This window comes from Guillardia theta, assembly GCF_000315625.1.
Source record: "Guillardia theta CCMP2712 unplaced genomic scaffold GUITHscaffold_49, whole genome shotgun sequence".
Classification (NCBI taxonomy): Eukaryota; class Cryptophyceae; order Pyrenomonadales; family Geminigeraceae; genus Guillardia; species Guillardia theta.
Genome location: NW_005434625.1, coordinates 474,927 through 487,702, shown reverse-complemented (window position 1 = coordinate 487,702; position 12,776 = coordinate 474,927). Strand labels below are relative to the sequence as shown.

Genomic DNA, 12,776 nt, shown 5'->3' with positions numbered 1-12,776 from the left:
CTTTTACTAGAGACTGGCCGGGGTTTCACTCGAAGTTGAAAGCCTACTATCGTACTGATTTTAACTTAACTTTGAGTAAATGAACTATCAACTATGCACCCCGGCGGGCCTGGTGACCCGGCGAGGCCCTGCCGCCCGCTGAGGCAGGCTTCAATCGGAGCCTTCTTCCTCTGTGTAAGTCCTACCCCCTTTAGTCTCTGTATCACCCCTACCCGTCATGAACACGATGACTTTCCCCATCTGTACAACCTCATCAAGTATGATCTAGCTGAACTTTATATACTATCTCAAATATAAAATCAAAGGGCATGGACCCTATGGCATGAGCTGTTTGGTCAACGATGATATTCAGGGGTACATTGTACCGCCACCCCCACCTCTCTTAGCTACCAGGCTCCTTCTAGCGCATCCTACCAAGATGGTGGGACGCCCGGACAAGGAGCACGTGGCGGAGTATGCGAAGAGCGGGCGAGCTTCATGCAGGAAGTGCAAGAACAACATAGGCAAGGATGTCTTGCGCATGGGCAAGTATGTTCAGTCACCTTCTTTCGATGGCTGGGTCCCTATGTGGTTCCATGTGGACTGCTTCTTTGGGGGTAAGGGAGCAAAGCCAGAGGTGTCGGACATAGCAGGAATGTCAGAGCTCTCTTTCGAAGACCAGAAGAAGATCAAAGACTTGGTTGCTGGAAACGCAGTCGCATCAGGTGATCCCTCTCTTACTTCTGCATTCGCCCCTTGCGCAATTCGCAACCTCACGAAAATCTTTCTGTAGCTCCCTCCCAGCCTTCCAAGAAAGGCAAAGGAGGGTCCAAACCGGCGGATGCAGACGATGAAGGCAACATCGGTGACTACAAGGTGACCACCATGAAAGACGCTGACTGACTGGATAGCATTCCAATGACACTGGGTTGTAGGTGGAGATCGCGAAGAGCAGCAGATCAGAATGCAGGGGGTGCGAATCGAAGATTGAGGCAGGAAATCTGCGCATGGGGAGGATCGAGGCCATGGATCGCAGACCCTTCATTCCCACGCCCAAGTGGCATCACCTGGACTGTCTCTTCAAGGACGGGAAACCCGAAGACTTGAAGTCCTCGGAGGACGTTATCGGGTTCTCCTTGCTGGATTCGGACCACCAGGCGATGGTTAGAGAGAAGATGGGAGAGAAGGGAGGAGCAAAGGCATCCGGGAAGAGATCCGCTGGGGAAGACAACAAGTCGGCGAAAGGGTCGAAGAAAGCCAAGAAGGAGGAGAAGGTAGACCTTGACGAGGACGACGACACGCCCCTCATCCAACAGAAGGCGAATGTCAAAGAAGAAGCAGGTAAGAAGAAGAAGAGGGCGAAAGAGGAGGACGCTGTTGAGGACGACGATGTGCCATTGTCGAAGATGAAGAAGGAGAAGGCAGCTCCCCGTGAGACTGTCAAGAAGGAGAACACAGCCTCGAGCGAGCTGGACAAGAACGAGAAGGCAATCAAAGCACACAGTGACAAGCTGTTTGCTATCCGCAATGCCCTGAAAGACGTGTCAAGGAACCTTCTCAAAGAAATCCTTGAGCATAACGACGTGGACAGCAGAGGAGGCGAGGTTGTCCTGCAAAGTCGGTGCGCAGACATCATGTTGCACGGAGTACCTGGGGACTGCCCGAAATGTCAGGGTAGGCTGCAGTACAGCGATGGAATGTACAAGTGCACGACCTGGACTGAGGATGGATTTGCCAAATGTCAATATTCCAGTATCACTGGAGAGAGGAAGGCATTCAAGATGCCGAAGGATATGGGCCACGACTACCTCGACAACTTCAAATTCGTTAAGGTCGCGATCCCCAAGGCTGTGATCCGCGAGCAAGAAGAAGTCAGGGAGTCAGTTCAGGAGAGAGAGAAGCAGCGGCTGATGAAGGCTGAGGAGGAGCTCGCGGTGATCAACGCGAAGAGGAGGCAAGAGGAAGCTTCGGACCCCAGCACGTGCTTGAAGGACATGGTCTTCATGCTGCATTCCACCAAGAACTATCGCATCGACTTCGACGAGTGGTCCGGCAAGATCAAGTCTGCTGGAGGCGAGCTCTTGGTTTCCCCTTCTGCGAACCATGACAAGACCCGCAGGAAGCATCGTCAAGTCGATGACTAAGTCCGTCACTCACGTTCTGACCACTAGCGGCGCGCATACGGCGGGTGGCAGCGCGATCAAGGAGGTCTCGTTGCACTTTGCCACCTTGATCGGGTCTGATATTATGCTGAAACCCTGCAGGCGGTGAAGAGGAAGCTCCCGGTGGTGAAGTTGGAGTTCGTGGAAGCATGCATCTCAAGCGGGAAGAGACTGACTGAGCAGCCCTACCTCCTGTCTGGGGAAGCGACAGAGGACCCCGAGAAGAAGAAGAAGAGCTCCCAGTCCAAGACTGTCAAGATCATGGTGAAGGGGAAAGGTGCTGTCGACGTGGAGTCCGGCCTTGCCGACAATTCGCACATTCTGGAAGTGAGGGACAACGTCTACTCGGCCACCCTGAACCGAACCGACATATCCGAGGGCCTCAACAGCTACTACGTGCTGCAGATCATCGAGTCAGACGACAGCAAGACGACTCATCTGTTCCGCAAGTGGGGCAGGATCGGAGTGGAATCCAAGGGGACGAAGCTGGAGAAGATGCACAAGGACTCCTGCATCCATGAGTTCGAGAAGCTCTTCCAGGAGAAGACCGGCAACCCCTGGCAAGATCGCACCCCAGATCGCTTCACCCAGCAGCCCGGCCGGTTTGCTATCATGGAGATCGGTATTGCAGCGGCCGACGAGCACGGATCGCAGCTCCAGAAGGACACCTCCTCGAAACTCCCACCTACCGTCGCCAGTCTCATCCAGCTGATCTTCGACATTGACATGATGAGGAAATCCATGCTCGAGATGGAGATCGATCTCGACAAGATGCCGCTGGGTGCTTTATCCAGGAAGCAGATTCAGCGAGGATACTCAGTCCTCACGGAGATCCAGAACGTGCTCGATGATCCCAACCTGGATGAGTTCGACAGGAACCAGAAGATTCTCTCCTGTACTAACCAGTTCTACACCATCGTTCCTCAGAATTTCGGCCTTGGTGGGATGACGGCTGTCCATCGGATTGACTCCCATGACAAGCTGAAAGAGAAACTGGAGCTTGTAGAGTCTTTGCTGGAGATGGAGATTGCTGTCAGCCTTCAGAAGGAAGGAGGGGGTGACGAATCCCCAATAGATGCCAACTACAAGCGGCTCAAGACGGACATCAAGCCGGTCCGTCCGCCTTGCTCCGCCCCCTTTCTTGTTCCATGGTGACATCTTTGTGTTGCAGATAGCCAAGGACGATGAGCGTTGGAAGATGATCGACCAGTACCTGAGGAACACTCACGCGGCTACTCACTCTACCTACACCACCGAATTGATGGACTTGTTCGAGATCGAACGAGAAGGCGAAAAGGACAGGTAAGATCAAGGTTGATCATTGACATCCACTGACCTGATGGATTCCTCCTCCCCTGACCATCCTCTTCCGTGCCTGTTCCCTCTTCAGATTTGCTCCTTTCGCCAAAGATTCAAACCGCAAGCTGCTCTGGCACGGTTCCCGCATAACGAACTGGGTCGGAATTCTCTCACAGGCAAGGCGAGTTGTCATCCTGAAGCTGGAGGGTAAGGCTTGTCGCAGGGTCTCCGTATTGCTCCCCCCGAGGCTCCAGTGACCGGCTACATGTTTGGTATCCTTTCATTCCTCTCCCTCCTTCTCCTCACGTCCCCCGACCCAGGCAAGGGAGTTTATTTCGCCGACATGAGCTCCAAGTCGGCCAACTACTGCAAAGCCGAGCTGTCCAACAACGAAGGCCTCCTCATGCTCAGCGAAGTTGCGCTCGGGAAGTCCCACGAGCTGATGGCGGCCAAGGAGACTCTTCCTAAGGGGCTTCCTAAGGACTGCATCTCCGTCAAGGGCTGCGGGAAGACTGCGCCGGATCCGAAAGCGTCCTTCATCGACGAGGATGGGGTGAGGGTTCGAGCTCCGAGGTCACGTCCCTGACCGTAGAGGGTGCAGGTTGAGGTTCCTTGTGGGAAGGGGACACAGATGTACGGGCTGAAAAGCTCTCTGCTGTACAACGAGTACATCGTGTACAACGTGAGTCAGGTGAGTTCATGATGAGATGATTCAAGATGGTGAACCAGGGCTCCAACTCATTGACTCTGTTTGATAGATCAAGAACAAGTATCTGCTGCGAGTCAAGTTCAATACCAACAAGAGATAGACCGTTGAGTTCTACCGGCCGTGACTTGCCCGGAGGCTTAGTCCGTCACGTTGTACTGCCGGGCGGCGGCCTCGACGCGCCGGCGGGCCCGGGGACTCGGAGTCCGAGGGTACTAGGATTTAACTTTCAAGTTTTTTTTTTTGTACGGCAGTGCCGCCGGAGTCACTGACTGTCGCCGTTGAACGGACTGTGGAGCCTGAGCCTGTCTGAGATCTTTTTGAGATGGTCACCGGCGTGATCGGATACACTGGTTCACTGCCATGACCTGCTCCGAGTCCCGGAGGCTCAGGCTGCCACCGGCAGTTGCCAAGTTGAGTTCGATTCAGTGACCCGGTTACCTCAGGCTGACTGCCGGCGCACGGCGGTACCAATAGGCGTGCCTTGCGGCCAGCCTGTTGGGAAAATAAAAGATCAAATTCTACACTCATCAGTTTATGAGCCTCTGCTTGTCAAAATGATGACCCCCTCTATACCTGGTCGATTCAACGAGGACCCCACCTACCCCCATCCCCTAAGTTGGGGAGGGAGAATCTTGGCCATATGAACCCTACCCCACCTTTAAAAGGAATTTGCCCTGACCGCAAGCTATTTTGGGCGCTATGCAGCCAGCGCTCTTCCATGCTGTGCAGGATCGACGCGCGGAGAGAAGAGGAGGGCGAGCAGCAGTAGCTGCAGCTGCAGCTTCTTTCCTCCTCGTTGCATGCACCATCCTCGTCCTGTACTCAGGACGTCCTGTCAGTCTCTCTATCGGAAGCGACGAGGTAGTTGAAAGTCACTATGTGGTTCACTGATACCGGCGGGTTAGACAATGAAGGGATGGGAGGATGGAATGTATCCTTCGGGAGCGACATTTCCTGCCGGGTATGGATGTGCTTCCATGCCGGTGGTCTCTTGACTCCCACTCCTGAAGATACAAGTTTGGAGACGGCAACGTGTTTGGGAAGAACTCTGTATTTGGAGCAGGGGATACATTTGGTGGGAAAGTTCTGGTGTCAATCACTTGCTTTTGTTCTTAAAGTTCTTGTCAGGTGATAAGAACGTGTTTGGGAAGGGGAGCATCTTCGGCGCTGGGTCCAAGTTTGGTGATAAGAAGTATGTTGAGTATCCATTCCCTTGACTGTCTCGTTGACATTCTGCAGCAACTTTGCTAAGAACCAGAGGTTTCAATCGGGCACGACGCTGGGAAATGATGAGACCATTGGCGCTCATTCCGTGATCGGCGAAGGAAGCATCATCGGCGACAGAAACCAGGTCGATCCCGATGGAGCTTGGCAAAAGCTCAGCTGTGTGAAACGTTCGCTAAAACGTCGACTAGTTTGGAAACGATGTTGTATTTGCAAAGCGAGTCTCACTGGGGAAAGAGAACATGTTCGGACCTTATGATCAGTTTGGATCACACGATCAACTGGGAAAGGTGTGTAGCTCTTGTGTGAAGCATGAAATGGTTTACGTGAGATGACAGAACAACGAGTTTGGTCGTGGTGCCATGTTCGGGCGCGAGATAGTCTTTGGAAAGGGCGAGGAGTTTGGGTCTCGAAGCAGCTTCGTAGAACCTGAGCATCTTCAAGGACATGATGAGTTCGGCACTCGCAACTGGGGCCTGCAGGAATCGGACCTTCCCAAGAGCGACAAGGAACCTTGGACGGTGCTGAGTTGTACTTGTGGCTGGTTGGTCTTTGCTCACAAGCTGTGCAGCGAGCTGCTGCCGCTAGTCCAGAATACGAACCGGACAGGGAGATTCAAAACAAGGTCGCACGCCCTATCTTATTCCAGCAGTTCCTTGATGCGATTTCTAGGTGTTGAGTTTGGCAAGGAAGAATGCTAAACAGGCAGCAACAAAGGACTCTAAGAAGTTGTCTTTGAAGGCAATTGAGAAGGCTGTCGAACAAGCTTCAGCGCAAGCGAAGCGGCTAGAGAGGTGAGACTGTCGTGATGTCGATTATGAACTGAGCTATTGTTCTTTTCAGAATTGCCAGGCAAGTAGCACGAAAGTAGTTCCTTGGAGCCTTGTAAAAGTTCTGATGAATTTGATTGGCACTTTGTCGTGATGGATAACGTATGTTTTGAGTTTAGGAGGATCGAAACTGAGCAGTTTCAATCCAACACAACATCATCCTTGGCTTGACGTATCCTGCATTTGCAAGTTATCGGTCTGTAGCACAACATGTTTGAGTACTTTCTGTGCTCTCGTTTCAACCATGTGAGCGAGTCCTGACACTGGAGTCAAACAACACAAAAACTGATGGAGATAAAGAGACCTGGGTAGTCTCCTTCTCCTTTGCTTCTTTGCTGGAGCTGCACCATCGTCACATGCAACCTCACCTGCAAAAGTCGGATACCTTTCTTTCGTTTTCTTCTGTTGTTCTTCTGGTTGTTGGTGGTGATGGTGATGGTGATGGTGATGATGTCGACGATGTTTGTGATGCTTGCGGTGAGTCTTCTCTTGTTCTTGGGTCGCAGAAGTTTCGTCAGAACACAACTTATCATCCATCCTCTCCTAACCTTGTTCTTGTTCTTCTTGAAACATGGCGTCCATCGGATTTTGCTGCGTAATGTCAACTGTGCGTGGCTCCTATTCCTCTGATCTCACCATGAGGTGATATCCGTGAGCTGCGAAATTCTTTCTCCGGTGATTTTTCAGCCTCTCCAGCATTTCCCTGTCATCCTCCCATGCAAATCCTGGGCAGCACTCAGCACTACGGCCCTGTCCTCCTGCAGACCGCTAGGGCACCTGAAGCCTTCGACTCCTTGTACATGTACTCTAGACAAGCGTTCGAAGAGTCCGTATCTCTCGTTCTTGTGTCGGCTCCCGCGGCCAGCAGCGCAGTGATGACTCTGATCATGCCAAGTCAGATGAGGTGGAGGATGATGATGAGGGAGGAACCTGCCTCGCTCCCTGTGCGAGCTCTCTGCGGCAAAATGCAGAGGGGTTTCCCCAGAGTCTGCAGCAACATCCGACCCGTCAGAAGGAAGCGGACGATGGAGGGGAGAGGAGCGAACCGACCGGTGACCTCGTTGGGATCGGCCGACAGCTCAAGGAGAAGCAGAACCATCCTCTCTCCTCCGCTCCGAGCAGCCACATGGATCAATCCGACCGCTGTTACAGGGTCGACAAAGTCTCTGATCCCGTGTTCCACCGCCAATTTCCGCATCTTGGACAGATCGTCGCGGTAGATGCAGTCGAGCATCTGACGGTAGACAACCTCGTGTGGGGAAGGAGGCTTGTCCTCCGGACGAGGCTCTCTGATCCCGAAGCACCCGCCAAGGAACTCCTCGAAGTCAACGGTGCCAGAGCCGTCGCTGTCGATCTGCTTCAGCAGGATGCTCGCGGCTGCGTCGGAAAGGTTTCGCCCCAGTGCTTTCAGAATCTCTCTCAATTCCTTGGTGGCCACGAAGCCGGAGTTGAGGTAATCGTGCCTGTCAAACTCCTGGCGATACCTGGCGATGTCCCGTGGCGAGCCAGGTGGGAGATCCTGGGCAGACGCATCCTCGTCCTGCCTGGCTGGGCCAAGTTTCATCCTTGCGAGAGGGCAATCAGGAACGGAGAATCCTTCTGGGCCAGCGCCTGATCGATCCGGGAGGATTCTTGCAGCCTGCGTTGCAGATAAACTCAGGGGGAGAGGGAGACGGGGAGGGAGAGGGAGAGGGGGAGGGAGAGAGGGAAGGGAGGGCTGACAAGTGAGCGAGGACCACCTGCCATCGTTTCTCCACGTCTAGATGTTGCAAGCCCCGACCCCCCCGGATCTCCCAATACTCAGCGTTGACGTATGTAAGCGATCCCATAGCGATATGTTCGATGTGGTACCTCGTCCTCCCTGCTTACTTCCTCCTCACCTGCGCCTCCCCATCATCACCTGCTTCACTTCCCCTCCCCGGTACCATCTCCACCCAACGGACCGCCAGGTGTGATTTGGCGGCCCGGTCACCGGGTCACCGGCCCGGTGAGCGCCGGGCAGCGGCCCGGGCACTGAGCCGGCGCCGCGCTGAGCGCCTTCCCGGCGGGCCGCCGAAGTTTGAGTCACGGTCACCGCGGCCGGGAGTCCGTGGCAAGGCTTGCTGCCGCAGTGCGGCACTCACACGGTGCCACTCTAGTACACGGTCCGTCAGTCGGACTCTCAGAAGTGGCATCCGCAAACTGATCAGTTAGGCACACTGGCCCGGCCGCAACTTGGCTTGGCCGCGCGGCGCGGCGTGGGCCCGGGCCGACGGTCGGTCACCGTGGCACCGGGTCCGATCACCGATCATCGGATCATGCCGCAGTGCGGACACCAGGTTGCCGCCGGGCGGCCGCCGGTCGTCGCGCCCGCCGAGGCTCACCGACCGTACCGTTCGACACCCGGCCCGGCGGCGGCGCGACCGTTGAGTCCGAGTCAGTCGGACCGGCGGCGCCGGTGATGGGCGCCAGGCCCGGGGCGGCCCGGGGCGGCGCGCATCGGCGACCGTCGTGGCATCATCGAGTCATACTCATGCCATGATGGCGTCGCCGCCGCGCCGCCGCGGCGCGGCGCGCGGCGCGCGGCGGCGGCGCTGGCACTGGGCACGATCCGAACCGTTGGGATCAGATTGGCGCCCGCCGTGCCGCGCCGCGGCTGCCGCAGTGCTCCGGACTGAGTCCGATCCCCGAGTCCGGCGGAGGGTCGACCGGACTCTGCCGTGACGGGACCGTCCGACAGTCCGTTGGCTAAGTTGGCTCAGCCTCCGAGGCTCAGCTTGATGGCAGCCCGGCGCGCCGCGGCGGACTCGGACTTCGGCAGTAATGACTCACAGTACGGCAGTGGATTGCAGGTGCCGTTAGGCAGTGCCCGCGTGGTCATGGCCGGATGATTACACCGTTGCTGTAAGGGCTGTGCCTGCTTTACCATCTTAGTGTCATCATTTTCTAAAAAGACAATTTTTCAGACCTCTTGCTGGTATTGGTATAAGCAATGCTGACAGGTAGAAATCTCCAGATAATCTTAGCGTCAGCAATTGCACACTCAAGATGGCTGCATGCGATGATAAGATGCAATTTCGGGGAACCGCTGACAGTCTGGGTGGGGGCCTTACAGGGTTTGGAAATATCCAAATTTTTGTTCCACAACAAACTTGGGTAGTACCCCAACCTATCCCACATCATCTCTCAGGAAAGGAGGGGTAGTGGATATCCGCCTCATTACCACACACTTCCCCAGCCGTGTTTTTATCGCTTTCCCTTGTGGTTTCCTTCACAGAACTGCGCCTTCCGTTTCCTGGCTTTCCCTCCCCGGTCTATCTTCGTCTTCCCCTTCCTCCTCGACCCCTCCCTCCCTCTCCAGTATTCATTGTCTCCTGGTTTATTCCAGTTGTCTTCATCGCTGAATTCTTCTTGCCAACTTTCTCTTGTTCCGCTGCGATCACAGCTTCCTGTCGTGTGATCAATTGTTCTCGCAACCACCCTGCCAACTCATCAAGATATTGCACTTTCCGGATAGGATAATTGCAAGCTCGCTTGCTAGCATTTGCTGCTCACCAAAATCAAACGCCATGACCTCTGGCCGAATGAACAAGGAAGAAGTTTCTCTCAGGAGTGCGAAGCCACCTCGTCCCGACGAGGACAAGCACAAGGACGTTGACCTTTCCCTCGCATCCTTGGCTAGAATTGAAGAAGGCGACGAGGAGGAATGGCCTGATTGCTTCAAAAGGAGTGCTTACAATGATGAATCTATCCAGCACGACACGTGTGACGAGGGTTCCGACTCCTTGCAGAAGATGAGAGAGGAAATCCAGCGCGTGTTGTTGGGATACAGCTCTCCCCAGACCTCTCCACGCAACTACCCGAATTTCGTCTTCAAGCCAGATCATCCTCCTAAAGTTCTCAACTCGAATCACGAAGTGAAGACGGAAAACGTTCAGACGTCCCTTGCTGCACGGTCGACGTCCTCCCCCACACCAGCCCCAAGACTTCATGCAACGCGCAAGCAGTATCGAAAGGGGGTTTCTCATCTAAAGGATCAAGAAGAGGAATTCTGTCAAATGCTTCAGCTTCGGACAAGCATGGAAAAGCCCACGAACAAGCAAGTCAGCTGTTCCATCCGCCATGATGGCACATTCTCAATCTACTCCGAGGACCACAAGAAGATAGCTTCTTTACACTGCTCAGAATGCTCTGTCCGCGGACTTCGATTTCGTCCACAAGTTCTTTTTGTGAAGAGTCTCGAGAGCTCGTCAAAGCTAGCTCACGACCGATGGTCTTCAGCTGCATATCTGGTCTGCGCTGATCAGAAATCGCGCGACTCTTGGCTCCTGCATTTCCTCAGCCATGGAGCCAAGGAGGTCCCTCCTCCCACCGCGATCAAGAGGCGTTGATCCTGATCCTGCCGTCTGCACGTGCATACCGCTCGTAATGCCTCCAGCATGAAGGGCAGGCAGTAGATAGAGGCTAGAATCTTCAACTCGCTCATGTACATAATCATTGTAAAGACTCAAAAAACTATATGAGCGTCATCCTCCACAATGATTTCTGATCGGCAGAGGTGCTCTACTTTGCATGTCTCCTTGAGATAGATTGGGAAATCCTGTGAAAAGCTCTTAAATCCTCTACTGACCATCCAGTTCTGGATCATCTCACCTGCCCAGCGCCATGTCAACTTTCTGGGCTTCCCGGTTTGCTGCTGAAATCGTATTCAACAAAGAGTTCTGTTTGGTGGAAGAACGAGTCCTGGGGTCATCCTTTTAGTCAAGGTGGACCAGCTGTAATTGAGCATACTTCTTGTCTTGTGCATCGCTACCTTGCGCTGATCTCAGGGAGATAGCCTTTGCAACCTTGTCATTCTCTGGAATGAAATCCGGATCCTGTGCAAGATGAATGAAGTCAGAACAGGGTCTCACTTGACCATGATCTCCGCACATTGACTGCTTTCCAAGTCTCCTTGTCACTCTTTGGCAGCTCATCTTCGTTTAGCCCCCAGTTGTCATGACCAAACATGTCCTTTCCTTGCAAGGTTTGATGCTTCGGGGCCCAAACGGTGTCGTCTCCAAACTGCTCATGCTTTCCAAACCTGAGGACTCAACATCACCATGGGCCGTGTTCACGAGCACGGTCTTACGAAGAGTATGCGCCAAAGGTCGTGTGAGCTCCATATTGATTCTCGTGACCGAAGGCAGTCCTTCTTCCAAACTCAGAGTGAGGGCCGAACTCGTTGCGATTCCCAATGTCTGGTCGACAGATTGTCCGTCAGCATCACAGAGTTTCGCAGGATCCGCGGCACGCACTCATTCTCTTGCCGAAAGTGATCCTTCGTCCGAAAAGGTTGTTGCTCCCTGATGGAGGTGAGGTCATGAACAAGATCGTTCGAACCCTCAGGATCAACAAGCACCTATTTGGTCCCCGTCACCGAATTGCGAGTAGCCGCCGATGGTCTCTTTGTCGCCCAAAGAGGATCCCTGCCCAGCATGAGCACTTCGATTTCGATCACTTTGCAGTCCTACCGGCCCAAATTTCACGTGGGAGCCGAAGAAATTCCTGTCTTGAAACTGTGACCCAGCTCTGAATGTGTCGCCCTGATTACAGCTGTACGTTAGCAACTGACTAGATGCTCTCTTGTCAGACCTTTCCGAACACGTTGTCGTTTCCAAACGTGTCGCCAGCTCCAAATTCATCGTTCTTGCCGAAGACTAGTACTTGGGTAAGCAACAACGTTGCCACCTCTATCGCTATGGCAGAAGGGTACCATTGTTGTTGCCGAAGTTGTAGCCAGCAGGGAACTTGGCATTCTGAGTTCGGATCAGATTTGGGAAAGAGATACAAGGCACATGCAAATATACCGCTGGAAACATTCCATCCTCCCATCCTTTGACCTTCTGTTTGACAAAGTGAATCAAGTGAATTTCGAGGTAAGCGAGCACACACCTCATCGGATCCCATGCCCAACTCGGTTGCTGATCCTTCTCTCCGTGTGAAGGAAACCGCAGCAATCAGAAGGCACAAGAAGGAGGCCACAGCAGCAATCTATGCACACGCATCACACCAAGGAACTCCCAGGACTGCTCAACAAGTCTTACCCTTGCTCTGTAGCTCGCGGACTTGTTTGCCCTGAACCAACATGGCATGTCAGTTGCTCAGCTACTCATGACGCTCCCATGGGACTCGGGATGCAGTCCCAGTGATCCCGACCGACTAACCTGACGACATGAGCGACGAAAGCGTCAGGTCTCGCCATCGCTGCTAGCCCGAGCTATTTCGGGCACCCCGATAGTGAACCTACCGGCACGACTTTGGCCCGGCGGCCCAGGCCGGAAGTGCCGGGCCAGCTTATTCAAGTTTCGGAGCCGAGTAAAGATTCAAGTTCAGAAGGCTTTCAAGTTTGTGGATCTTCCGAGCCTGTTTAATTTATTCAATCAAGTTGGCAAGTTCGACTCGGAGGTAACGGAGGCTACTACACATTCGTTAAAAGCATCGCCGCATAGCTTGCCGCTGAGCTGTCAGCCTGTGACTGTTGAGCACCCGTATTGCCTCTTCGAATGATTCCCAGGTTCTTGTAGTAGGTAATGTATGAATATCCACTAAAAT

The 12,776-nt window shown here is 53.9% G+C and overlaps 5 protein-coding genes across 5 annotated transcripts; 3 read left to right on the top strand and 2 right to left on the bottom strand.

Annotated features, from left to right (window-relative positions):
- Positions 1-418: 418 nt before the first annotated feature.
- Positions 419-4,143, top strand: PARP1 (PARP1 poly polymerase; the record flags this gene model as incomplete). Its single annotated transcript, XM_005829967.1, has 11 exons — positions 419-704; positions 803-855; positions 915-1,253; positions 1,386-1,960; positions 2,091-2,187; positions 2,244-3,258; positions 3,317-3,443; positions 3,532-3,625; positions 3,664-3,712; positions 3,761-3,993; positions 4,042-4,143. The coding sequence occupies 11 exons, from the start codon at positions 419-421 to the stop codon at positions 4,141-4,143; spliced, it is 2,970 nt and encodes a 989-aa protein (XP_005830024.1).
- A 914-nt stretch (positions 4,144-5,057) lies between these two features.
- GUITHDRAFT_111086 (hypothetical protein) lies at positions 5,058-6,244 on the top strand (the record flags this gene model as incomplete). The annotated part of the gene is made up of 9 exons (XM_005829966.1): positions 5,058-5,110; positions 5,160-5,224; positions 5,278-5,341; positions 5,389-5,500; positions 5,565-5,663; positions 5,712-5,894; positions 5,945-5,998; positions 6,046-6,167; positions 6,217-6,244. The coding sequence occupies 9 exons, from the start codon at positions 5,058-5,060 to the stop codon at positions 6,242-6,244; spliced, it is 780 nt and encodes a 259-aa protein (XP_005830023.1).
- A 115-nt stretch (positions 6,245-6,359) lies between these two features.
- On the bottom strand, positions 6,360-8,032 carry GUITHDRAFT_140889 (hypothetical protein; the record flags this gene model as incomplete). The annotated part of the gene is made up of 8 exons (XM_005829965.1): positions 6,360-6,460; positions 6,508-6,544; positions 6,572-6,766; positions 6,840-6,928; positions 6,981-7,084; positions 7,134-7,191; positions 7,254-7,842; positions 7,943-8,032. The coding sequence occupies 8 exons, from the start codon at positions 8,030-8,032 to the stop codon at positions 6,360-6,362; spliced, it is 1,263 nt and encodes a 420-aa protein (XP_005830022.1).
- A 1,719-nt stretch (positions 8,033-9,751) lies between these two features.
- Positions 9,752-10,573, top strand: GUITHDRAFT_111084 (hypothetical protein; the record flags this gene model as incomplete). The annotated part of the gene is made up of 1 exon (XM_005829964.1): positions 9,752-10,573. One exon carries the CDS (start codon positions 9,752-9,754, stop codon positions 10,571-10,573), a length of 822 nt encoding a protein of 273 aa, XP_005830021.1.
- A 366-nt stretch (positions 10,574-10,939) lies between these two features.
- On the bottom strand, positions 10,940-12,426 carry GUITHDRAFT_140887 (hypothetical protein; the record flags this gene model as incomplete). The annotated part of the gene is made up of 10 exons (XM_005829963.1): positions 10,940-11,059; positions 11,115-11,265; positions 11,314-11,422; positions 11,584-11,650; positions 11,696-11,767; positions 11,817-11,887; positions 11,938-11,980; positions 12,117-12,215; positions 12,269-12,299; positions 12,389-12,426. The coding sequence occupies 10 exons, from the start codon at positions 12,424-12,426 to the stop codon at positions 10,940-10,942; spliced, it is 801 nt and encodes a 266-aa protein (XP_005830020.1).
- Between the last annotated feature and the right edge of the window lie 350 nt (positions 12,427-12,776).